The sequence below is a fragment of the Penicillium alfredii genome, assembly GCF_028826965.1.
Source record: "Penicillium alfredii strain IBT 34128 chromosome Unknown utg000005l_segment0_segment0, whole genome shotgun sequence".
NCBI classification, from domain to species: domain Eukaryota; kingdom Fungi; phylum Ascomycota; class Eurotiomycetes; order Eurotiales; family Aspergillaceae; genus Penicillium; species Penicillium alfredii.
In genome coordinates, this window is record NW_026622702.1 from 2,648,537 (window position 1) to 2,672,589 (window position 24,053).

The 24,053-nt window shown below is 51.2% G+C and overlaps 11 protein-coding genes across 11 annotated transcripts; 5 read left to right on the top strand and 6 right to left on the bottom strand.

The window, feature by feature from the left end:
* Positions 1 to 117: 117 nt before the first annotated feature.
* Positions 118 to 908, bottom strand: NUU61_004410 (uncharacterized protein; the record flags this gene model as incomplete). Its single annotated transcript, XM_056654992.1, has 3 exons — positions 118 to 200; positions 272 to 312; positions 514 to 908. 3 exons carry the CDS (start codon positions 906 to 908, stop codon positions 118 to 120), a joined length of 519 nt encoding a protein of 172 aa, XP_056513019.1.
* Positions 909 to 2,258: 1,350 nt separating this feature from the next.
* Positions 2,259 to 4,612, bottom strand: NUU61_004411 (transcription factor domain-containing protein; the record flags this gene model as incomplete). The annotated part of the gene is made up of 4 exons (XM_056654993.1): positions 2,259 to 2,983; positions 3,047 to 3,969; positions 4,026 to 4,479; positions 4,588 to 4,612. 4 exons carry the CDS (start codon positions 4,610 to 4,612, stop codon positions 2,259 to 2,261), a joined length of 2,127 nt encoding a protein of 708 aa, XP_056513020.1.
* A 288-nt stretch (positions 4,613 to 4,900) lies between these two features.
* Positions 4,901 to 6,559, bottom strand: NUU61_004412 (uncharacterized protein; the record flags this gene model as incomplete). Its single annotated transcript, XM_056654994.1, has 5 exons — positions 4,901 to 5,739; positions 5,809 to 6,077; positions 6,143 to 6,328; positions 6,403 to 6,426; positions 6,480 to 6,559. The coding sequence occupies 5 exons, from the start codon at positions 6,557 to 6,559 to the stop codon at positions 4,901 to 4,903; spliced, it is 1,398 nt and encodes a 465-aa protein (XP_056513021.1).
* A 631-nt stretch (positions 6,560 to 7,190) lies between these two features.
* Positions 7,191 to 8,323, top strand: NUU61_004413 (isocitrate lyase/PEP mutase family protein; the record flags this gene model as incomplete). Its single annotated transcript, XM_056654995.1, has 3 exons — positions 7,191 to 7,680; positions 7,758 to 8,239; positions 8,291 to 8,323. 3 exons carry the CDS (start codon positions 7,191 to 7,193, stop codon positions 8,321 to 8,323), a joined length of 1,005 nt encoding a protein of 334 aa, XP_056513022.1.
* Positions 8,324 to 11,876: 3,553 nt separating this feature from the next.
* NUU61_004414 (ATP synthase subunit C family protein) lies at positions 11,877 to 12,350 on the top strand (the record flags this gene model as incomplete). Its single annotated transcript, XM_056654996.1, has 1 exon — positions 11,877 to 12,350. One exon carries the CDS (start codon positions 11,877 to 11,879, stop codon positions 12,348 to 12,350), a length of 474 nt encoding a protein of 157 aa, XP_056513023.1.
* Positions 12,351 to 13,310: 960 nt separating this feature from the next.
* On the bottom strand, positions 13,311 to 14,120 carry NUU61_004415 (uncharacterized protein; the record flags this gene model as incomplete). The annotated part of the gene is made up of 1 exon (XM_056654997.1): positions 13,311 to 14,120. One exon carries the CDS (start codon positions 14,118 to 14,120, stop codon positions 13,311 to 13,313), a length of 810 nt encoding a protein of 269 aa, XP_056513024.1.
* Positions 14,121 to 15,992: 1,872 nt separating this feature from the next.
* Positions 15,993 to 17,289, top strand: NUU61_004416 (uncharacterized protein; the record flags this gene model as incomplete). The annotated part of the gene is made up of 3 exons (XM_056654998.1): positions 15,993 to 16,240; positions 16,299 to 16,731; positions 16,831 to 17,289. 3 exons carry the CDS (start codon positions 15,993 to 15,995, stop codon positions 17,287 to 17,289), a joined length of 1,140 nt encoding a protein of 379 aa, XP_056513025.1.
* A 668-nt stretch (positions 17,290 to 17,957) lies between these two features.
* On the top strand, positions 17,958 to 18,511 carry NUU61_004417 (cysteine-rich PDZ-binding protein; the record flags this gene model as incomplete). Its single annotated transcript, XM_056654999.1, has 3 exons — positions 17,958 to 18,128; positions 18,200 to 18,323; positions 18,426 to 18,511. 3 exons carry the CDS (start codon positions 17,958 to 17,960, stop codon positions 18,509 to 18,511), a joined length of 381 nt encoding a protein of 126 aa, XP_056513026.1.
* Positions 18,512 to 18,805: 294 nt separating this feature from the next.
* NUU61_004418 (mitochondrial 54S ribosomal protein mL46) lies at positions 18,806 to 19,948 on the bottom strand (the record flags this gene model as incomplete). Its single annotated transcript, XM_056655000.1, has 3 exons — positions 18,806 to 19,108; positions 19,184 to 19,848; positions 19,903 to 19,948. The coding sequence occupies 3 exons, from the start codon at positions 19,946 to 19,948 to the stop codon at positions 18,806 to 18,808; spliced, it is 1,014 nt and encodes a 337-aa protein (XP_056513027.1).
* Positions 19,949 to 20,346: 398 nt separating this feature from the next.
* NUU61_004419 (CAF1 family ribonuclease) lies at positions 20,347 to 22,201 on the bottom strand (the record flags this gene model as incomplete). The annotated part of the gene is made up of 5 exons (XM_056655001.1): positions 20,347 to 20,804; positions 20,857 to 21,481; positions 21,535 to 21,764; positions 21,820 to 21,912; positions 21,967 to 22,201. Coding segments are annotated over 5 exons (1,641 nt in total), but the record flags the coding sequence as incomplete, so codon positions are not given.
* A 434-nt stretch (positions 22,202 to 22,635) lies between these two features.
* On the top strand, positions 22,636 to 24,021 carry pex26 (the record flags this gene model as incomplete). The annotated part of the gene is made up of 2 exons (XM_056655002.1): positions 22,636 to 23,078; positions 23,148 to 24,021. 2 exons carry the CDS (start codon positions 22,636 to 22,638, stop codon positions 24,019 to 24,021), a joined length of 1,317 nt encoding a protein of 438 aa, XP_056513029.1.
* Between the last annotated feature and the right edge of the window lie 32 nt (positions 24,022 to 24,053).

The window sequence follows — 24,053 nt, forward strand, 5'->3', positions numbered from 1 at the left end:
GAGTGTCGCTAAATAGAATAAATGCAACCCGAGGCTTTTGTCTACTGGTCACAGTCTTCTGGATCAAGACCCCCGAGATTTGTCAGTCTGAATTTCTTACACCGTGAAATTATGGAATTAGAATGGCTCAGCGTACGTGGATGGCATAAGAACAGCACATTGGTCGCGGTTAGGTTCCCCACGCTTTTGAGCAGCAACACCTGGAAAAGAGACTCAGTTTGAATGTCCAAATTGGAAATATCTGATAAGGGCTTGATTAGATCAAACTCACAGTCAAAGCGCCCTCGAGCCAGGTTGTAGGCAACAGGCAGCCTGTTCAAGATAGGATAGCCGGGATATTGAGATTGGGTGATTCTGCGGACTCGCTGAGGTGATACCTCACGGTCCACGAGGAATATCTTCATTTGTACAAAGACATGACCTCGCACAAACTGCCTCTTGTGGATAGATGGCGTCCAAAGTAGGCTGTGAGTCCTGACTGGAGGGATATTAGTTCAAATTCATCAATGATACCCGGGGCAAGATGCTCTGAAGAGGTGGGTGCTCACAACGTCCGGGGTCCCGTAGCTTGTTCCTGACTTGCTAAACACCCGTGATCCGCTGCTGCTATAGAGCCAAAATCCTTTGGCCAGAGCATAGGTGGTCATGGACCCGGGTTTGCCAGGTTTTTTCGGAGTTGTGAGCGGCCACAGGTCACCGTCAGTTTCCACGCCGCCAACGGTAATTAGTACGTTGTCATCGGTTCCAAAATATGTGGGGGGCTTGGAGCTCAAGTCCCCCTCCCTTGATCCATCATTTCCGGCAGAGGTAACAAGGATGGCGGCGAGTGTCTCGAGTCTTTGGAGTGGTCGAGAAACATATCTCTTTCTGCCCTGGTCTTGGGCCGGCCTATCTCTCTGGCTCAGCATTGTGCTGGGAAAAGGTGTGTTCCGAAAACAACTTACCCCAGGATATATTCACCACGTGCAGCTTGTGAGGCTTGCTGAGACGAGGGTTGTTGTAATGCCCAGGAATCCAAGCAAGAGACGGCGAGTGTCTATCCACATGGCTGTGGACTTGAACCTGCGCAACACCACGCGGGTTGATTTATTCTGGAAGCTCAGAGAAGCCTTTGATTTAAATTGACGAAATTAAACTGGATTGATCTAGGCCCACTCTATTTCTTTTTTTCCCTTATAGGAACTTAATGTCTTGGGGCTCACGCCTTAGGATCGTGGTTTTAAAGGTGGGGGGGGGGGGGGGGGATGTGAAATATTCTGAAAAAAAAAAAAAAAAAAAAAAAAAAAAAAACAAAGGCGCTTCCTTCGTGTTTGGTTATTTAGCAGAGAAAGGTCGAGAGAAATAAATTTTCATTAGGTGCTGTCCCTCTGGGGCCTTACTTCCCCTGACTTATTAAAGTTACTTAAGCTTCTACAACAGACATGCTATAGCTCCGAGAATACAGTCAACAGCAAATTTATTTGAATTTTGTCTCTCATTTACTCCTAGTATCCCAAGAAAAGAGGAAAGTATAGCCATATTCACCAGCCCTTTCTGTCGAAATGCATGGGCGCGGTTTCTTCACGGCAAGCCAAAACGAGACCAATGCTTTTGGTATCAGAACGAGGACCCCTAACCTAATAATCTCGGGAACCAACAAGTCGGTATAGATTCCAGCCCTTAAAAACAATGTCTGCAAAATAGGCAGCTATGGTGGAATGGTGCCGGCCCGCCTTTCGTAAAACAGCCAATTCCGAACCTCAATCACCTTACGTCCATCTAGGAAAGCCCTAACTTCTACAGGTCACGGGGAAATCGATTGATCGGATCGAGGACGGTGCTGGCGCTGTGCTCTGCTCGATGTTCTCGTGGGACTCTGGCGGTCTGATCGTCCGAATAAATTTAGTTTTTTACTGAGAAAATGCAATAGCTGTGGGATGGATGTATGCACGTACCTCCTTTTTTGCGTGGTTGGGGACTTTTCATTGTGAAGCCTTTCCAGTGCGGACAACTTCGTAATGTGGAACGTCTACCAATCGTGGAACTTCGAGTTGTGGGCGCCATATTCGATTAACAGCATGTAGTGAAAGGAGAAATAATATTAAAAAGTGCCAAGGGATGGCGTTTGAAGATTATAATAACCGCAATGCAATGATAATATCAACATCATACTCTCCCCCCCGGCATCATCCATGGATCGTTGTGGGATAGCCGCCGGTCCCATCAACTGAAATTTTGTTCTATGTCAACCCATGGAACGCGTTGAAAACTATCAATCATCACGGAGGCAACTGCCAGAGGAAATCAAGGTCTAACCCAATTCCATCGAGCCGGGCCTCGACAATCCCATCCGAAGAATTGAACGGGGCCATGGACGGATCCAAGGGCAAAGCGATCCAATCATTCATATTAGAACTCGTGAAATCACTGACACCCTCGCCGTAGTTAGAGACAGGAAAGAAAGTAGACGAAGGCATTTCGTTGAGACCAGAGGTTACAGAGAACGAAGACGCGAGACTCCTCTGCAGACGAGATACTTGTGTCTTTAACAGGTCTGCATAGCGCGTTTTCAGGTGGACGTCGTCGTGCTGGTCAGTATCCTGCAACGCGGCAATAGCTCGGTCGAGGATCTGTAGGGCTTCTTGTAGTTTCCCATTGCGCACGCCGAGGGCAAGGGCTTTCAGAAGGAAGATTGAGGCGCTGATTGTGCGGAACAACAATCGCATGGGCGAGTAGTGCAAGATTCCTGTGTCGGCGAGAGCAGTGGCTTTCTCAAGTGTTTGGCAGCAGCCATCGATCACCTCTTCGATAAAGCCATACTCTCGCCCCGTCATGTTCAGCTTTCGCGCCTCTTCTAGAAAAGTTGAGTCGATGGTCGAGGCCCTCATAAATGGGAACTCTACCAAGACCCGCTGGACAATCCGCTGCATTCCTATAGAATTGATCAAAATGCGGAGATTCTGGTATTCAATAAACAGGATATCTGAGAACGTCGATCCGGGTCCTGCTATGTGTTAAAAAATACCAGAGTATCCAATTCAACGCTGGGGGAGATCGAGATACTCACTTGTACTGCGGAGGTTTCGTTGCCGCCAATTAGCAAGTGAGATCTGCCTTCCCTCCAAAATCTCTAACGCAGTATCTGCCATGCCAGAGGGCCAACCGAAATTGATCAATGACTTAAAGCTATCCGTGACCGCGGTAGTCAGCTTCGTTAACTCGATCCATGCAGCCATAAATCGCAACCATTCCTTGCTGTTGTCGGACTGCGATGACCCTATCAATTCTTGGAAGACAAGACTAGCATGCGAAGGCATTGGTGACGTGCATCCGATGCGCGAGGACAACGCATTAATGAACACGAATAGCAGGCTTGGGATTCGTTCACGCCGCCTTTCCAAATGCTCCACATACATTTCAGCATCGGCTCCCATCGAATCATCCTGTTTTTCCAGCCAGAGACCGAGATCAAACACGCCCAGTTCGTGTGCGAGGGCCAAAGCGGAGTTGAGAGCCATCCAGGACATGCGTTCGAATCGCTTCGTGGGCTCGACCACATCCTCTCTCCACCGATCCGAGACCGGCATCTCCTCTGTCCGCGATGGCGGATCCCGGCCATCTGGGTTCGTCAAGATAAAGTCTGAATCCCAGCCATCTGTGTCCGGAGGAAACTGCAGGGCCCGTGGATGCCATTCAGCCATCAACAGTAGAGCTTCGATACTCCCAATGTTTCGAGTCTTTGCCTTGGATATCTTTTCCTGGCCAAGCATGAGTCTCAATAGGAGGTGCTGACAATGCTGCCACAGCCTGTTATGAATAAAAAATGCGCGGGAGCACCCTCCAGCTCCGGGAAGCGTGTGATATCGCGAGGAGATCATCAGGATGGTGCAGCAGAGCATTGGTTCTTGGGTGACAAGAAAGAATTGGCTGGTGTGGGAGGCGAAGAAGTCTGTTAGAATGGGAGAAAGGGGATTCATATTGGCGAAAAAGCTAATCCAGTTAGTCCCGAAAAGATGAAGCTCTCTCAAGAGCGCATGACCACTTACAGGTCGACCAGGACCATCGCCTCGTGGGCAGAGAACCATCCCATTTTCACAAAGCGACAGGCATTCCAGATCCGCAGCACGTCCGGTTCGGTGACTTCTCGGATTGTGGACGGAGCAGAAGAGATATCGCGCGGATTCGGTCTCTCCTCCTGGCGGCCAGCCTCATTGGATTCTTCTTGGAGGGCGGCCTCGAAGAGGATGTTCATGGCATCCTTGTTGTTCGAGATCACTTTCTGCAGGACCGACGTGGATAGGCCATCTTGGTGAGACTCGGTCTGAGGTAAATGCTCTCCTTGAGACTCATCTGCATCAATTGCTGAACGTAACCCACGTTCCTCATGGGCTGTTTTCTGTCTGTTCATTCCATCTGCCACTGGTCTTTGCTCCTCGCTTATCTCTGGTGCATCTGAAATAGATAAGTCATTTTCACCGTGTCGATATCCCCAGCCAATTGCTTACCTTTTTGGGCTCTGGACCAAGGTCTCCTTTGGTTGAAGGTGCAATCGATCCTCTTTTTGTTGCATCTCAGACATTTTCCACTGTCGCCCGGCTCGCACTTCACCTTCCGCCGGGCGCAGGGCGTACATGCCTTGTAGGCTCTTTGGTACTCATATTCCAGAGCTGCTCTGCCTCTCGGGGGTCTTTTTGCTCGTCTTTCCATTGAGCTGGTGGTACTTGGACTCGGCGCAGTGCAAGCGGGAGAGCTGCGGGGAGCGGGAAGAGCGAAATAGCCGCGCCTCCAGTTGACCATCTATACCTCGGTCGACATACTCCATCAGGAGTACTGTTAATACTAGAAGAAACGTACTAACAGGTTAGATGTATATTAAAAGAATCCATGCTATACGCAGCTAGACTACCTCTGGTCATCCACATCAAGTAAGATACCGGAAATTGGGATGCCGATCCCCTCCCTCAGTCACATCAACAATGTGGTCCTTACTCACAGTACCATAGCAACGATCCCGTCTGTGATTCTCCATCGACAAACTAATATGCAACCCCATGGCCAGCACCGCAACCAACCCCGTCAGAGCACATCCAATAGCACAACCCTTGGTGTACAGTGGAGCATCAGTATCCGGAAACACGGAGCTACTGATCAAGCTAGAGCACTGCCCAAAGATCGCAAGAATGGCCATGCCCGCGCCCTTTTTACTTTCGCCTCCCTGGTTATTCAACAACCAGGTCACGTTCAGCGCCAGCGCCGGAAAGACGCCGCACGTCGCAAGCCACACGCCGGCATACCGCGCCGCCGTCTTGGCTTCGTCCTGCACGCATGTAAGGATCAGGTATCCGATCGCGCCCATGAGTGCGAAGAATGTTAGTACAAAGCCGCGGTTGCCCCACTTGTCTGACATGACGGCAGCCGCCATGCAGCACAGAAACGAGGCGAAGTAGGGTGGTGCTGCTAGACCCTGGGCGTTGATCGAGGTGTAGCCCATTGCCTCCAGGATGGAAGGGAGGAAGTTGGAGAGGCCGGAGAAGGAGTAGTTGCAGCAGAAATGGGTGGTCATGTGGACGTAGTTCTTGTAGTCGGATAGCCCGCTGAGAACCTGATCCCATTGTAGTCGGTTCTTGGCTGTTCTGTCGACTGTCTGGAGACGCTCCACGGCTTCTGTTTGCTCGGATTCATTGAGGAACCATGCTGTGCCTGGGGAGTCGGGGAGGAAGAAAAAGACAACCACTGAGAAGATTACAGTGGGTGCGCCCTCTGGATTTGGTCAGTATATTCATACCGGTGAAGGAAAGGGAAAAGGAAAGAATTATGCGAGATACTCACCGATGATGAACAGATACCTCCATGGCTCGAGAGATCCTTTGATGTGGGTAACGCCATAGGCAAGAGCGGAAGCAAAGCAGTTGGCAACCGGAGACATGCCCATCAGGACAGAGATACGGAACCCCAGCTCTTGTCGTTGATAGAACAGAGAGAGGAAATAGGGTGCGCCGCAACCAAAGACAGACTCGAACCCGCCCAACAAAGATCGACACACAATCAGCTCGGCGAAGTTTCGGACGGCACCGCTACACATTGCGGCTGCTCCCCAGCTGTAGTAAAAATGCTCGGTTATTTGGGATGTGATATCAGAAGTGAGGTACGATGTTACACCTACCAGATACAAAGAGAAGCAATGTACAAGTGGGCGGGGAGGATCTTCCACATGACAGTGGTCCACTCGAAGACGATGTAGCAAATGTAGAATGAGTACAAGACCCAAGACCACTGGTAGTCATCGAGGTGGAGATCATGGTCAAGACCAGCGGTTTTGGCATTGCCGATGTTGCCTGTGTTGATGAGCCTGCGGGTACAAAAGGTATCCCAAGACATTGACCTACCTCTGTCGAGATATGATAGAATGTAGAGAATACATACAATAGGTAGGACACGACGGTCAAACTAGAAATAGTCAGAATGCTTGGATAATACCACTGGATAAGTCATTGGAAAACTTTTCGGCGAATTGAAGCTTGTCGGGTTGCAGGAACCACGACTTGGAGCTGGTGTTTCTCAGGATCAACCCCCTCCACATGTTGGCAGACTGGTTGATGTTCGTCCTTGATGCTTGTCATGGCTTGTTGTGTTCAAAAGCACTGAGTATTCGAAGCACTAGTTATATTGTTTGTTAGGGCAAGGTCGAAACAAATCTTTCAAGGGATATCTCTGAGAGGAGATTAACTCATTGAAATATAAGCCATTTCTCAGCAAAGACCACTTTGTAATCCAAGCAGCCATTCAATGGAAGACCCATGAACAGCCGACCAACACAACCTCCGGTACCCCATGGGGTTAACAGTGCCGGGGTGGATACTGCGGATGCAGGGATTCCCCGCAAAACCCCGGGTATTCTGCGGGATTATCGTTGCCATTGATTTTATGACAAGAACCCATTCGTCTGATTCTTCCATATGCAGCCGATCCTGTATGGATTCGGGCCAAGAGGGGGGAGGTGTGGGGAAATGCGTCGATCAACGGATAACTGGCAGTTTCCGCCCATCCACCGCGGACGGACATACGTGGGCGACTGTGATGAAACGTGCAGATGGATGCCGATGTCGCATGCGACGCACTTTAAGAAACGCTGAAAATCCCAGGAATTGGTCTTGCTCACCTTCAGCCAGTTCAGTTCAGACACTTTACTTTACAGACCTGGTTTTGTGAAAATGTCAACAAGCTCAGTTCCATACCCTTTCCACTTTGCTTCTGTCGCGAGTTCAAGCACAGAGTCGCAAGATGGAAACCTCACAAACGTCAATCTCTGGCTCCAGGATGTTCGCGGGCGAATCCCCTCATTGCAGGCATCGCGTCTCCGCACGCTGATGCTGGAAGCACACAAGGATCCCGCCAAGATCCTCGCTCATGCCTGCACGTATGACGGTCTCTCGTCACGACTTGTCGAAGAGGCCGGTTTTCCGATGGTCTTCCTGGCCGGGTACGCTGTGTCCAGTTCGTACGGTCTGCCAGACACTGGGTACATTGCGATGGCAGAGATGTGCGATAAGATCCAGGAGACGTTCCGGCAGGTTTCGGTGCCCATCATGGCGGACGGCGATACGGGGTATGGGAGTCCGATGAATGTGAAACGGACTGTGGAGAGCTTTGCTGCTGCTGGGGCAGCGGGCGTTATGATCGAGGATCAGCAGTGGCCGAAACGTAAGATGTGACTTTTCCTTGTCAGAAGTTAAAAGTAATAAGGCTAATTGCAAAACTCCGTGTTTATGCGCGTACAGGCTGCGGTCACACCAAAGGAAAAGGCGTGGTCTCGCGCGAGGAAGCCTTCGCCCGCATCCAGGCAGCATGCGATGCCCGCAACGAAGGACGAGACATCTTCATCCTCGCGCGGACCGACTCCCTGATCCTTGGCTGGGAGGAAGCTATGGCCCGCGCCCAAGAGTTCAAGCGCATTGGCGTGGATGCCATCTTTGTTGAGGCGCTGCCTGACCGCGACGCCATGAAGCGGTGCGCAGAGGAGGTCGGCATCCCGGTCTTTGCCAATATCATTGAGGGCGGGAAGACGGAGAACTTGTCGGCCAAGGATCTCGCCGAGCTCGGGTACAGTGCCGTCGCGTATCCCTGGACGTTGGTTGCGGCTCATCTGAAGAGTATTCGGGAGGCGTTGGATGGGCTGAAGAAGAGTATGACTGTGGGAGCGCCGCCGATGATCTTGTCATATGATGAGGTCTGTGAGGGTGTGGGATTTAACAAGTATTGGGTGAGTGTCCCTTGGGTAAACTGGGGGAAGAAGATATTCTGACTGTTGCAGGAACGAGAGGAGAAGTACAAGTACAACACATGAGTGGTGCCTGGGATAGACTGAGAGGCATTGGAGATTATTTCTGCGATATAGTCAATCGAGCTTTGATTATACACCTCAACGGTGTCATTCCTATCCTCACTGAGCATTAAGCTCGAACGCAGCCTTGACATCTAACCGTAGCCCATCCAGAAGATTCTGAACAAACTGCCCGCGCGAATCATTACATACTGGCAGTCCAAACCTGTCGTGCAAAACACCACCATAGGTCACCTTCCCACACAACTTAGTCTTGGGATCACCAAAGCCAGAATTAGTAGCAAGAGGAATCAAGTCACTTTCACCAGCCGAGTCAGAACGCTGCAGAAAAATAGGCAGACAAGGGATATAGATCAAGATGTTGCTAAACACATTAGATGCTTAGGGGCTGATGCCAAGATATTTAGGAATGAATCATTATTTGCTTCGACATGGGATGAATGAACGGCTAAGCACATTAACTATATTTTCACTGCTCAGAAGGGGCGGGATTCGTGAGGACTAGAAATATTAGACTTCAATTCACAGCGTGAGAACGAATTGGATCGGTGGTAAAGGTAGAGCAGTGAAAAAACAATCTACGTTATGCCTTTGAAGAACGTCGATCATGGTGATTCTTGGCAGTGACAACATTGCCGAGTTATGAATCATTCACGAAATAGTGCCTCGAATTCTAGCATTTCTTTGCCTGGAAACCCCCAAGAACGAACTACTAAAGAAATTGAGCCTCACTCAACCACCATCTGCCGCAATTTTGGAACAGTCCTTCGAAACTACCTGAGCAGCCTCTCACACTGGACATGACAACACATAACATACAGGCTTGAAACCTCTGGTAGACATTGTTTGTTTATGAAATTCTTACCGTCAACCTGCCACAGACGAAACTTGGACCATAACCAGAGGTGGAGCAGTCCCTGGCACTGCCGCTGGAAAAGAAAGACGGCACGAATAAAGCCGAAGTATAGATTGAGCTTGCCTATACGGGTTTGTCACAAATCGAAAGAATAATAGTTTCTAGGTCATTTAACCCTGTTATTGTGGTTTTGTTTCACTCCACATTTGTATGTGTATATCGGTTCAGACGAAAAACCAACACACCCCGAGCCACAAAGACAGCAAGCTCTGCCCGTTGGGTTTTGCACAAAGTGGATCTCTCTGTCGAAAGACCTGGGGAAAGCTACACTCTAGATTTCGAGGACTAACCATGCCCGAGTGATGTGAGATTAGGATAGAAGCTGGTGGACTGGGGGCTAGACACTGAACACTCCCGCAGCAAATAAGGCCATAACGAGGGATGCCGTTGCAAGAACATATCCATCTCTCTGCCTACCAATTATGTCTGGGTGGCAACATGTCCGGCGCATATCGCGGCTACCCTCCATAGCAGTAATCGACATGATCCTAAGGAGAAAAGCTCGCCCCAAAGACCAATTGTCCTCATAGGCTTCTACAGATAACAGTGTTTACAGTACTGCTTGAAGCGGTCTGGTCACCAATCCAGCTGTCGATTCACCAGCTGTACAGATCTCAACCCCAAGTACCGATACACCGTAGTCGATACATCGCCTGTATGTACTGGGGCCTCGTTACTGTATAATCCGGGTCCACGGCATGCCCCATCGAGTGGATTCCAGTCACCGACTCTCTGCCAGGGGTCCGCATTCGGAGGGAGCGATGTGGTGCTGAGTGTCGTGATGTGTGTCTTTTGGATAGGCATGAGTATGTATACGTGAGTATGTGGACATGGATAGCAGCTCTTTAATGCTTCCCCTATTCATATACATCTGTCATTCTGGGCCAACCGGGCACTGGATTTGTCTCATGGGTATGGCCAGCTGGCCTTTCGCATGACCTCACGGCGCAAGGTCGATGATGACTCGATGAGTCGCAAAGTCCACCTGTACTGTACGGTATGTAAGATTACAAGTACCCTAAAACACCCGAGACTGTCTCCCCCTTTTTCTTTTTTTTTTTTCTTCTGATCCACCGCCCCCTGTGGATGGCAACCATCAAGACAGTTGAAATCAGCTGGACAGCTTCAGAAAACACTGCATCTTACAGTGCCCAAGCCATAGCCATCAGAATCTCTTGTCGAGTCCAGTAAACCACCGAATGGCCAACATGCAACATCGGCCGATCACGGTTCACGCAGGGGTTATCTCGCATAACGGGCTCTCAGGCGCAACCCTGAATTGAGCTTGTGTGGGTCTGCCAAGCTCGTTGGCTGTGATCAGCCGAGTCGCAGATGATTTGCCCATCGGAGGAATGAGCAGAGCCGCTGTGATCATCCCTGTTAAAAAAAAAGAATATCTACGGTGGAATGCTGCAAATTTTGGAAGTGGTGGTGCGGGTATATAAACACCTCTGGTTCCCGGGGAACTTCTTGGTCATAACAAACTGCGCTACAGCTCGTCAGCCACTTTTTGAGCGGATTCGTGGTTTCATGGGGCGACCCGGTGGGATTGCGAGGGATCGGGTTCTGGCGGGTCGGGAATCCCAGAGTGGGCCGAGGGAAGCGAGGACACAATAGCCCTTTTCTTGGGAAAACAAAGGAGAGAAAAAGAAAAGCAAAAGAAAAGGCTCACCCCTTTTTTTTTTCTTTTCCTTTTGGGATCTCTTTGCTATGCGGTCTATATAAACATGCTACTCCTGCATGTTCCTGCGGTTCTCTCGCAGCAAGCATATACAGAAACACGGCGAAGATGAGTCCCGGGACCCGATTCCGACTGGGTCCAAAATAACGTATTCCCAATTAGACCATTCGGTGAGGTGTGTTTCCGAGGTTAGTCCTATCCACTGGGTGGACTCCCCTTTCAGCCGACTCGTCCCTGTTGCCCAGTAACTCTGTAGTTGGTGGACCTGGAATCCGACTCGGCCCGGTTTGGGCAACACCGGGAATTAATCCAGAAACAAAACTTGGGATTAGGAGGGCGTACCAGGATTATAATTGGAGAAGAGTCTGTGGATCAATCCACCCGATCCACCGGGTGGGAACATGCTTTAAGATCCACTGCAGGGAAGGGAGAAAAATACATACAATAAGAAGAAAATCATAATAATAGTAATGAAACAATAGAGAGTAGCTTCTCTCTCCTTGCCCTTGTTTTTATTATCACAACTCAGATTAATGTGAGGGAGGGCCAGGGTATTCTTCCTATATCAATCGAAGTATAGAATGGGACGCTTCTCACGCACGCCACGCAGGGGATAAGTATATATAACTTGACCGGGTGGATCCATTCCCCCCGATGAAACCCGAGCAGTCATGGAATTACTTGTAAAAAATGGAAAAAAAACCCCATACGCAGCATTCCTTATAACCAAAAGTGAAATACTCCCGGGGTCTCGCACAAAGTAGGGCTTTTTTTTGACGCACTAGCATTGATTAGGAGGCGGCCGGGCGAAAATTTGGCCGTGGAGTATTTATGCCAGCGTAGGGCCTTCTTCCGTAGTTTCCCAGCTTTTTCTCCTTGAAAAGTTCCTCCTTCACTCTCCTCTCTTTTTCTACCTCCCCCCTCCCATCTAAACCTCCCCTCCCAAAAAAACAATCACAATGGCCACCTCGCGTGTCTTCGCTTCTCGCCTGGCTACCGCCATGGCCCAGACCTCCAAGGTCGCTCGCCCGGCCGGCCGTTTCCAGCTGAACGCTGCCGCCAAGCGCACCTTCACCTCGCAGAAGAAGGCCCCCGTCACCACCTTCGCTGCCCCCAAGCGCGTCCAGTCGCCCACCCTCTTCCAGGCCAACGCCCGTCAGGCCTTCCAGCACGCCGCCCGCCGCCAGTACTCGTCTGAGGTCGCCACCGCCATGGTCGAGGTCTCCAAGAACCTGGGTATGGGTTCGGCCGCCATCGGTCTCGGTGGTGCCGGTATCGGTATCGGTCTCGTCTTCGCTGCTCTGCTCGTCAGTGTGTCCCGCAACCCTGCCCTCCGTGGCCAGCTCTTCTCCTACGCCATTCTGGGTTTCGCTTTCGTCGAGGCCATGGGTCTGTTCGACCTCATGGTTGCCATGATGTGCAAGTACGTCTAAGCGAGACGAGCGTGTTATTATTATCGGCTGCCTGATATAAAAACCCACGCGGTTTTTTGCCGGGGAGGATCTTTGGGTCGTGATGTATTACCATGTACTACTTTCAAGCGTCTTCTCCCTCCATCTCCTACACACAAACACACCTCTTTTCTTTGTTTGTCTCTCCTACCATTTCTGTACATATAGAGTCTTAGATGGCCACACCATCCCCCAACTTTCCAAAGAGCCAAACCAAAACTCTGTGTGTTGAGACTGGTCGTATTCTGTAAACCCGATCAATTGTATCCCTAGAAAACTCTGCTTCTTCCCCATGGGGGGACAGGAATACAGTCAAACCGAGCTAGAGCTAGCTACCTGGGCTGTCCATCAGAGCTGTAGCTCACTAGACCAGCTGGATTCTAGAGCTCTTATCCACTAATCCACAGACAGCTGAACTTGCTTTGCTTGTTTTGATCGTTGCCCCGGATGTGATCCAATCTGCCTCCCAGACAAGACGAGCCTTTGCCCGGGACACCGGGCAACAACAACCACCCATTGACAGCCAATGCTTCACTGGAAGAACCTCCACCCCCGATTCTATCGATCCCCCTCCTCAAATTCGACTACAACCGTTGGAGGGTTCGCTGCGTAGCTTCCCCTGTCCGCATGCAGAATTCGCAGCTCGGGGGACCTCGGGCTGACTCAGCTGGTTGGGCTGGTTGACACCGAGCCTGGGGATGTCCAGGTGGTCAGTATATGGACATGTTCAGCTCGAATAACATTGTATCCATTAAACCAACCTGTTCGACTCCATACATGCCAGAGTACTCGCTCGTCAACGCCGGGAATGGATATCAAAGGGGAGAACAGAAAGTGGATGTACACAGAAACAGAGAAACAGAGGCAATTTATACCAAGTCCAAGAAAGTGACAAAAGCAAAGAGAAGGAGGGGGACAAATAAAAAAAAAAAAGAAGGAAAACTAGAAAATCTCCAAATCTTCAAACTCCACCACCAACCCATCAGCCGGCCCCGTAGCAGACGAAGGATCAAGCGTCAGCCCATGCATAGCATCCCACATCGTAGCCCCGCGCTCGATATTCGTTGGCCGACTGGCGTAAACCCCAACATGCACAAACTTATTCTCAACGCCATAGAAGAACCACGTCACCTCGCGCAGCTTCTTCCACGTACTGCCCACCGCGCCCGGCGAGCGCGCATACGGTGAAGCAGATGGTGCCTGGTACCAGATCCAGAGCGCATGCCCGATGCGCTCGAACTTAATCCGCAGCGACTGGATCGGCGGGCCGCCACTACCCCCGGAGAGCTGCGGCTGCGGCTGCGTTGGCACCAATGGCGATAGACACCAGTCGGCGCCGTCGGCTGTTGCGCTCACCGAGGATGCGTTGACGGTTCCCGACGAGAACTCTATGCCGGCTTTGACCCACTTGCAGGGCGAGGCGGATGTCGCCGAGCCTGCTCGTCGCAGCGTCGGCGTCGGCGTCGACGTCTCAGAAGAAGAAAAGGACTGTGGTGCGGCGCCAGCAAAGATCACTAGTCCGCCTTGGTCCCATTCCATCTCCCAGTCTGCGCTGACGGTTACTTCGGCGATCACAAAGGGCGTCCGGAGGGAGGTGAAGACGATGGGCGCGGTGGACGTGTCACCGTTGGGTGGCTTGCGCCAGAGATCAGTATTCGGGCCCGCGGTCAGAGTGAAATATTCCATGCATCGTGGCAGGGTGAAGGTCGGCGGGAGATTGAGGACCGTGAATGATGAGCCATCGGGCGGCATTTCTTTCTGTGCAGTCTCTGTTTTTTTTTTTTTTTTTTTTTTTTTTTTTTTTCGTATCTTTTCCTATATCCCCTATATCCCGAACTAAAAATAGAGACCAATCCCTCTTGTCAAAGTGAGGCGTGGTCTTGGATCACTCGTATGGCTGCAATGGAAGGATCTCTGTAGATCACGGCAGATCGGTCGAGACCCGAGGATCACAGCATTGGATTCGGGAGATAAGAACACCTTCGAGGAACTTCAAGAAATCATGAATGTTGCAACAGGAACACAGGACCTCCGAAGGTAACGAACGTTATGATGTAGTTGTCGAGCGGGTTAAGCGGATGCGCCGAATGCGGGATGTGCCGGACACACTGAAGATGTTCGATGTTCGCTCACAATTAATCCAAGGCTTTGTTGATCCCTCAGGAATAACCAAAAAAAAGAAAGGTCTCATAAAGGAGAATCAAATTCGCATCGACAGCACCTATTTATATCTCATGGATGCGATTGTTGCCCCCCTGAATCGTTCCAGGGGATGAGCTATCTGGCGCAAGGCCCGCTGGGTGACCCTGTCGTCGAACCAGAGCCCTGGGGTCATTCACCCGAGCTGGCAGACTCGACAGAAGCTGAGAGAAGCTCAGTCATTGGGGCTCTTGATTCCTTTGGAGTCGCCTCCAGAGAGGACGTGCTTCGCTTCGACACATTCGACTGCGGGCCAGTTTGCAAGTGGCGGGTCATCATGCATCGAGGGAGATCCATCACGTTGGATTAGGAGAGAGCTGTGGATAGAAGGGGGAAAAAGGCAAAAGAAGGCAACACTCAAAGCTCAACCGGACAACATCAGAGCTGAAGGATGCTTCGAATCGGGGGATTTGATTCTGCTGCAATCTACCCCGTGCGACGCCATGAGCAGGCAGCCCATGCAATGCGTCTTTGGAGGATTCTCTTCTTTTGTTTTCTTTCTTTTTCTCCGATACCGAGGTGTTGTGGCTGATAGATCCAGCGAAGCCCACACGGCACGATGCTCTAGTGCCCTCTGAATGAATCCACCCAAGATCGTCGAGGTCGACAACACGACCTGTTCGGCTTGTGGCAGCTCTTATCAGTGGCGCGGCTCAGCCACAGGATTTGCTCTGCACGAGGCTTAACGGGGCAATTCAGAGTCGGTGAACAGGTGAAGAGTTCATGCTGAATGAAGCAGAAAGTATGGATTTTTTGCTGTCTTTTTTACCGTCTCGGGGATGCCGTGGCACAGTTCTTCTTTTTCAGATCTCCCCACACGCGATCTGGATCTCTTATTTCTTATTTCTTACGCTTTCTTATTATAGACGCGGTCTGAGCACCTCGCTTACTTGCGATGCGCTGGCCAAGATCGCCACGCAGAGCTAGTCTCACAATCCCTACTCTCCCTACTTCTCCAGCGGACAAAAACTCCTTTTAGGGTTGGTTACGCGCTGCCTTTATTGCTTGGGGAAGAAGAAAGAAAACCTCCCCTGAACATGACTGAAAATCATCCACAACGCCCCAAGGAAGAACGATGGGTGTAGATCGATCGGGGTGAAGCACAGTCAAAACAGGGTCACAACAGGGTCCAAATCCGAGCTAAAAGTCCATCAACACACTAAGCTCGCACTTGGAGGCTGTTCATACCCAAGTCTGCCCCACCCCGGCGAATGGCAGTGATTCCTAGTTGCTATCCTTAGGGCTTGGCCTCGTATTCTGAACAAGCCTCATTTCCTCGTTTCCGGAGGGGGTTTGTTTAAAATCTCAGACAGCAGCAATGGAGTTGGGGAAAAAAACTTTTGCTTTTCTGACTGGATTGTGTGCCAGCCAAAGAACCTACTCGACCATTCTCGCTAGCCCTACTTTGATATTCAGTGGCCGACCATGGCGCCTCGACGAGGAGGATCTAGCTTTTCCTTTGGCGGCTATGACTCGGACTCGCCCTGGGATGACGAGGTCTATTTTTCTCTGAGATACGCATGGGCCTCACAAAAGTCGCTCCTCATCGCCGAGTTTGTGTTCTATGTGCTCAGCTTGATCGCGTTCCTCGTCTTTCTTGTCTGGGCGTGTCTACTGCGCAGCAACCGAGTACCGCGGAAGGGACTCCTTCTCGCGCTTTTCTTTTCGCTTCTGTAAGCACCGAAAGAGTATCCAGGATGCGGAGACGACAAAGCTAACAGCCTACGATAGGACCGAAATCATGAACCTCATCTATCCGATCTTCTACTTCGCCGATGCACACGTGAAACAGTACCATGTCATCGTCTCGTTCCTCGACATGTTTTTCTCTATGGTTTCATTCTGTCTCACCTTCTATGTGTTCTGGAGCCTTGTCCATCGCTTCCTGGAGCGTCTTACGGACTCGGGTCGGCCTTATGCTGCGGTGAACATCGTCCACTGGGCTCTTCTGGGTCTAACTGTCCTTCTCTCAATTGCCGAATGGGGGCTGTATGTCGCGTTCCGAGTGCGGGATGTCCAGGACGGCTACAGCATTGGTCTGGTATACCACTATACCAGGCTGGATGCTGCACGCTTCATCATCTTCTGGCTGTTCTCGTTGGAGATACTGGCCTGGTCCATCTTTGTGATTGTCAAAGCGGGCAGTCATCGATTCCAGTCCAAGGTAAGCAAATTATGGAATGTCGAATATTGCAGATTGATTTTCTGTTCTGCTCTGTTCTGTCTTGTTGCAACAACCCGCTGACTCATTCTTATAATACAGATGCCCGTCTTGGCCTTTATCGTCGGCTGCATCTTCTGGTTCGCCCTGAACCTCATGTACATCGTCATCGCCATCCGCTACATTCTGGATACGCGCCACCTCATGCCGCGCTACACCACGACCGCCAGGTCCGTGGTCGAGTTCTTCTTCAACGTCGCCATGTTTGTCGCTGTTCTTTTCTGCTGCTCGAACTGGCGCAAGCTGGGCGATGAGCTTGATAAGCCACTGCAGCAGCCTCAGCCGGTAGCACCGGCGGCTCAGTTCCAGCAGTTCCCGTATGGGTCCGCGCCCTACCAGCCGTATCAGCAACCGCATGCGCAAACTACATATGCGCCGCAGGGGCAGCAGGCGTATCCGCAGCAACAGCCGACTTATCCTGTGCCGCAGCAGCAAGCTTATCCTCAGCAACAACAAGCCTATCCTCCCCAGCAGCAACCCTCTCCAGCAGGCCCTCAATGAGAACTTGAAGAGAAATTAGCTATTGGAGATTAATGCCTCGTCTCGCTGTGGGAGGAGTCCTGGCGTGGATCTACGCTTCATGTTGGTGCCGGTTAGTTTGCATGGTTATGGCTCTGTTTTAACCCCCTTGGTTTGTTATATGTTATTCGAACGATTGTTATGATATTTACCGTGAGCCTGATGTGATTGTGTCTTTTTTAAACTGTCTTTGAGAAGCCAAGTTCTCTCTCGATACCATTCTTGTCTTTACTTGCCAGCGTGATATTTCTCCCTGTCTATTGTTTAGCGCACTGGATTATTATCTGATACCCCCAATTGAAAGATGCGAGAGCAACGACTTATGAGAGTAAGTTGCTCATGTAGGGCTACAGATCTAATTCCTTGATTCTACCATTGATGCAAGTGCACATAATTCAGCAACTCGACTTTTCCAAGAAAGTAACATGTCAATTCTAACATCATCTCCTATATTCAATATTTGATACAGACACAGAAATCACCAGTATTATGTACTCCCACTGTATATCAACAGTGTGTCTTGGCACTTTCCAGGCGGTGGCCGATAACATCATTGCTCCAACGTCAACACCCGCAACCTCTTACACACCTCTGCTTCATTGAGCTTGCACAGTGCGTTTTTCTCTTCTACTTTTGTTTGTTTGTTGAAAATGGTCTGCTCCAAATGCCAGAAAAAGCTCAAATCCACCGAGCTGGCCACCCCCGGCGTCAAGCGCAAAACCGACATGTACTACGGCTCGCCGTCGACGACGCTGGGTGGCGCTGCGGCGGATTCCAAGGCTAAGGGGAAGGCGACGCTGGGGACGACGGGAGTTAGTAAGGTATGTTATTGATATAGCGAGGATATCCATCTTGTTATTTTTTTTTTTTAACGCTAATATGCTACCCACAGAACAAACTCCTCAGCTCCAAAGCCAAGAACCCGTACGCGGCGTATGCCTCGTCGTGCGAGTCGTGCAGGACCAAGACGGAGCAGGGGAAGAAGTTTTGTCAACGGTGTGCGTATCAGAGGAATGGTATGTTTTTGTTTCTCTTATTTGTGTCGATATCCTTTTATATTCATTCGGGCTACCTGATCTATGGATATGGTTGTCTGACTGTTGCTGATTCCATGCCAGCTTGTCCTATGTGCGGGAAGAGTCTGGTGGCCAAGTCATCCAAGGACCAGCCCATTGTCCAAGGACAGAAAACCAGTATGAAATAGTGAATCTATTGGACTTGGAGGCTTGCTTCGGTGGCTTTGTTTACATGGCGCGGTGTTTGGAGTTGCATGAACGTGGGTTCTTCGATGTGCAATGAAAGAAAAGAAACTTGGGTTGGCAGTACAAAAAGAAAAGACCTAGTTATACATGGCAGACGCGATAAAAGTATATGCAACGCATCGCCAAGAACGCTGGAACAAGCTCGAGTCGTTCCCTTTCACCTCTCACCTCTCCTCGGGCATCGCAGGATTCCTTCTCAAAGACAAAAAGCCTTCTACACTAATCTCCGCCAGTGCTTACCGGTCGGACAGCATGTTCTTGACATTGCTGAAGTACTGCGGCAGCACATATTGCGGGATTTCTTCCTTGGCCAGCCACTTGAAGTCCTTGAGGTTCTGCATGTTGGCCGACAGATTAGCCTGTCCGGTCATGATACGGCCCTTCATGAAAAAGGTCTTTTCGCCGTGAAGCGTAGTGCCGGTGGCCTGGCCGGGCCGGGGGTGTCGGAAGTCATAAACGTGGTGTCCAACGGGGTGATAGCCGACGGTCCAGGTGTTCATGTTGATACCGGCGGACTGGACAAGGGTGCGTTCAGCGGCCTAGCAGGAAGCAAGGTTAGTTTGAGCAGAATTGATAGTCATATCTATCAGGGAAAAAAAAAAAAAAAAACTCACCCCACGAAGGCTCTCGTCTTTCTCCACCGGCGAGCTGGGAAACTTCCAGTACCCCTCGTTCGACTGCACCAGAAGATACAAAGTCCTGGGCAGCAGCCGGTTCAGGCTGTGGTGGTCACCCTTCTTGTCTGCCTCCGTCACCCGCGGGAACGGTCGCGGGATCTCCTCCCGTTTGCTGGTGTCTTGCGACGTGTTGTTGGCGGTAGACTCGGCATCCTGCACCAGCATCTCGGCCTGATATTCGGGGTCGGACTCCCGAGATCCGACCAGGAGCTCGTCGTTCCATGCCTCGGGGCCGTACGGGTCGTAATGGCCGATGTCGCGCGCCGGGGTCCGGCGCTCCCGAATCTTGTTCTTCCAGTCCGCGTCGGCCGGCGTGCCCCGCTTGAAATAAAAGTATTTGGTAAATGGAAGGGTCAGGCGCTCGTTTAGTCGCTTTTGATAGAAGTGGTAGGCCTTCTCGAAGGGTTCCAGGTCGCGGGTGACGAGGGGTGCGCGCGAGAGCACCATCCCGGCATTGATTGTGTAGACGGGTTTCAAGACGGGGGGAGCGGCCGTTGACGAAGCCTCCGAAGGGCTTGCCTCGGTCGCAGCCGATGCATAGTTGCGGCGGCCAAGGGTTTGCTGACAGCTTCTGCACACTCCGGAGTCGACTAATGATGGCCCTGCACACGGAGTTAGCCTCGCACCTGGATTCAATCATACTCGACAAAACATACGCAAGAGCGACACTATGCGCCTGGCGCCATTGGAACCTGTAGCCATCTCCAACAGTGGGCAAAAAAAATGGGGTGACAAGTCCGCGTGTTTCTGGTCGAGAAAAGTTCCCAGGTCACGTTGTCTCGATACCCAAAGGGGCTTAGCGGGCACCCTTTAAAAGCCCCTCGACGCCTCACAATTTTCTTCTTCTCTTCTCCCAAGCACCCGTTTCCTTATCGTCACTGCGTTCCGCTACTCCACGACCAGTCGATCATTAAGTGGTGCTCAGAGTGAGCTTGCGGTCTTTTTTCGCTAGCGGTACCTTCTTCATTGTCAAGGCGTACTGTTAGATAGACGCCGCGAACATCTCAGCCGGATTGTGTCCAGTTATGTACAAATGAAAAATGAAAAGAGTGATCTCCTCCCACTTGTTCTCCCAGGTCTCTTCGCTATGGATGTCTACCCTCTTGCCCGCCCTGGCATCTAGCCTCATCCCGCTCTTCCCCGAGTGTCAGGACCCTTTCATTGGTCCCGAACATGCGCAGTCGGTTCCTGTAGACGTCCCAAAACTCGCCTCTGGGAGATGGAATCGTGCCACTGGGGGCTTGCACTGCTGTCTCGGCGGAGAATCCCCCAAAGCCAACGCTTGGAACTTCCCCTGGCAGTCCAGACAAAGCGTCGAAGAAATTGCTGAATTGAGCTTTCTTCTGAGCATCTCCACGTCCCTGGGGGTATCGTGTGGCCTTAGATGTCATGCTCTTCGGTCCAGTCGGTATCAATACCGAAGTCTTTCCTGTCCCCTTGCTCTCTCGCTTAAGCTTAGCAGCAAGCTTGATGAAAGCAGTGGCAGTGAGCATGCTGTCATACCCTGCCTCGTGGCAAACCTGGCGCAAGCTATACCTGCAATGCCGAGGATGGATCGCTATGCAACGGTTAGCTGAGTATACTGCAATAACCACAGATCTCTGACGCACCGATATGAGGACTAGGGAGATTCGACAAGTCTTGGGTGAGATTTTCCAAGGACGAAGCGGGATTGATGGAGCCACAGTCATGAGTGGCGAGATATTTGGTGTCGATTACGACCGGGAAAAAACGGCGCACCATGACCTGGAATTCTTCGACCGTGTCTGGCAGCGGACCCAGAAAGCATCTGCAGAAGTAGACCAGGTCGGTGAACATGTTGTGGCCCACTAAAACCGGCGGGTTCGCCTTGAGGCGTTCTTTGACGCCATCCGAGAATTCTTGCATCGTGACCGTCGGGTTGATCAATTGCGGCATGAGAGGCGTGAACATACCCGACTCCAGGCCCGTGAGATCTCCTCCCACCAGGGCTTCTGCAACCCACCGAAACCCGATGTTCTTCTGGATCAGGACCCACTTCTGCTTCAGCTTTTCCTCTTGGATTCTCCGTTGCCACTCCGGGTCTCCCTGCTCAATCTGCACAAATCTCGGCTTGCTCCTCGAAATGAGAGTTGGGTATTCCGCCCGAACCACCTGGTGGATGAGCCACTTTTGCATGTTGTTCAGGGCTGTTGGCAGCGGGTCACCAACCTGGAAGCGGATGGGTGGTGGGATATTGAGGAAATCGACACACTCCTGGCCAAGTCAGCTACTTAATTCCGTGGTAAGTTGAGATATAAGATGCTTACTTTGCCCTGAGCCAGCCATTTGTCAATGGACTTCCGTACGCCTTGGATGAACTCGAGGGATTCGTGGTCCGTTTCTTTGATGCCCAGGGGCTTCGATGGCGGCGCGTTAGGCTTGTAGCTATCCACAGCCTTTGCAATTGCGTCGGCCTCCTCATCCCGAGAGAGATAGGGCACGCCGAACTTGCACACCTGGTCCAGGCTGAACTGATGAGACAGCAAGAACTCCACGCCTACATAAAGATTAATGGAATGACCAATCAAGCAATTTGCCTAGAAAGTACATACACTGGCTCATGAGAGTCCAGTCCCGGGTGATGCCCAGTCCTTTGTCGGTGTTGGGTGTCAGGTTGATGTTGTATGGCTTGAGGGTATATGTTCCTGTCTGCCGTCAGTCTTGTCAACTGAAGATGTTACCCTAATATATTAACACACCGTTCTGCACATCCTCGTGGCAGATGGTCAGCCCAACCTGCAGAACCTGGTACTTCTCAGCTGCAGTCTTTGTTTCTGCGTAACGTTCACGCAGACTCTGGGTCTTGGAACCCTGTCCCGTAGGGGGCAGGAAGATCCCCGAGAGCTCCAGGTCAAGGGCCACGAAATAGCAAGAGGACAACTCATTCAGAATACCAGGAAGGTATTCTGGGAAGGACAATGCAGTGATATCCATCTTCCCTTTCAGGTGGAAACAAAAAAAAATGCAGGCTTTGACAAACGGATTGAAGGAGTAGCACGTTGAGTTTGAAGAGTAAGATTGGGTTGGATGAGTAGTAGAGAAGAATCCGGAATCTGCCTAGACAGTTTAAGTAAGAGTCAGAGAGGTAATTCCTATTTGTTCACTTATAATAGCATTCTAATACTAGCTATTATCATCGCCATGGCCCCTGAAGTAAATGAAGTAGAACGATCTATAAGTCCCGTGACCTAGGCCAGATTGAGCCGAGGGAAAACGGCAGCCGGCAGCCCCGACCTCTCGGAGCTCTTTCACTTCCACATCTCTTCTCAGGCTGTTTTTTCCTCTTGATTTTATTTCATTTCCCCTTTGTGCCTTGCACTGATTTCTGCCTTCGATTGACCTGACCTTCGGGATTCTCAACCTTCACAATGGTGGACGGATCTCCGTCCCACTCCCAGCTCCTCTCCTCCCCGTCCTCGGCTTCCCCCACAAAGGTCTGCTCCAAGACATACAAGAAGGCTTCACAACTTTACCTTACCCGACGTCTACCTGAAGCTCTCACCACCCTCCAACCGATCATTGCCCTCCCTTCCTCACACGACACACAATACACCAATGGTGACAATGCCTCGGCGGTCGCGCCGATCGCCACCGCCCCCAGCACGTGGAGAATCAAGGTGTGGAACCTCTACATCACGCTCCTGAGCGCAATAGTCGACATCGGTGCCGAAGAAGGGAAAAAACAATTCGGCCAGAAAGAATGGAAGGCGATCGCAACGCAGGTCCGAGAAGGCGGGATTTGGGAGACCGTGGTCAAGGTTGGATACCAAGGCCGCGAAGGCTCGGTCGATGCCGAGGTTGTCTATAACTTGTTCGTTTCTCGTCTTTTTTCCCTTTTCTTGTTCATTACAGTCAATGACAGCTAATAACCCTGCGACAGAGCTACTTTACTTCTCAACCACTCTTCATCGCAGACGCTGAACCAGCAGCGACTTGAGACCTACCTCTCCTCCTACGGGCAGCCCAATCTCGATCTTGCAGACCGCCTCCGTGATGCGTCGACTGGGTCTCCCCCGCGCCATATGCCCACGACCAGTGGAACCGATACCCCCAAAGACCTGACAGCGAGAGTAAGGATTATTGAGCTCTTTACTCTGCATGTGCTCCCCCGGAATGAAGAATGGGAGTATGCGCACGAGTTTATTAACCTGAGTGAAGTCCTTGACGAGGAGCGCAAGGAGCTATTCCTTCAAACGCTAGATGGGCTCAAGGAAGAGAAAGAGAGGGGAGAGCTGCGCGCGGCAGAACTCCAGCGGGCCAAGGACGCAGAACTGGAGCGGCAACGAGACGATGAACGTCGCAGAGCCGAGGAAGCCGCGGCAGCCACGCGATCGCAACCGAACGGACACAAGCGCAATCCCAGTGAAGTCGACTATGGGATCGAGAAAGGGCGCCCGCACAGCTCTAAAGGCAAAGGAGCCAAACCGGGCGAGAAGTCGCCGAATGGGAAGCCCACGTCACGAACTGCCCTCTCGGCTTCCGGCTCGAAGAATGTCAAGAAGCAGGACAAGAGCGATCCCCGGGGCCGTCAAACAAGAGCCGTGGCTACAGCAATTCGCAATTTGTTCCAGCACATCATCCAGAGCGTGTCTAGCAACCCTGTGTCAATAGTCCGCACTTTGCTTTTCGTCCTCGGCATCCTCATGGCGATGAGCCGACAGGATGTGCGCGAGCGCGTCCGAAGGGTTACTGGGTCTGCTTGGCAGAAGGTTAAAGGTACGGTGGGAATGGGAGTTAAGGTCAGCTATATCTGAGATATAGCCACGGGTTGTCTTCTTCGTTGCAG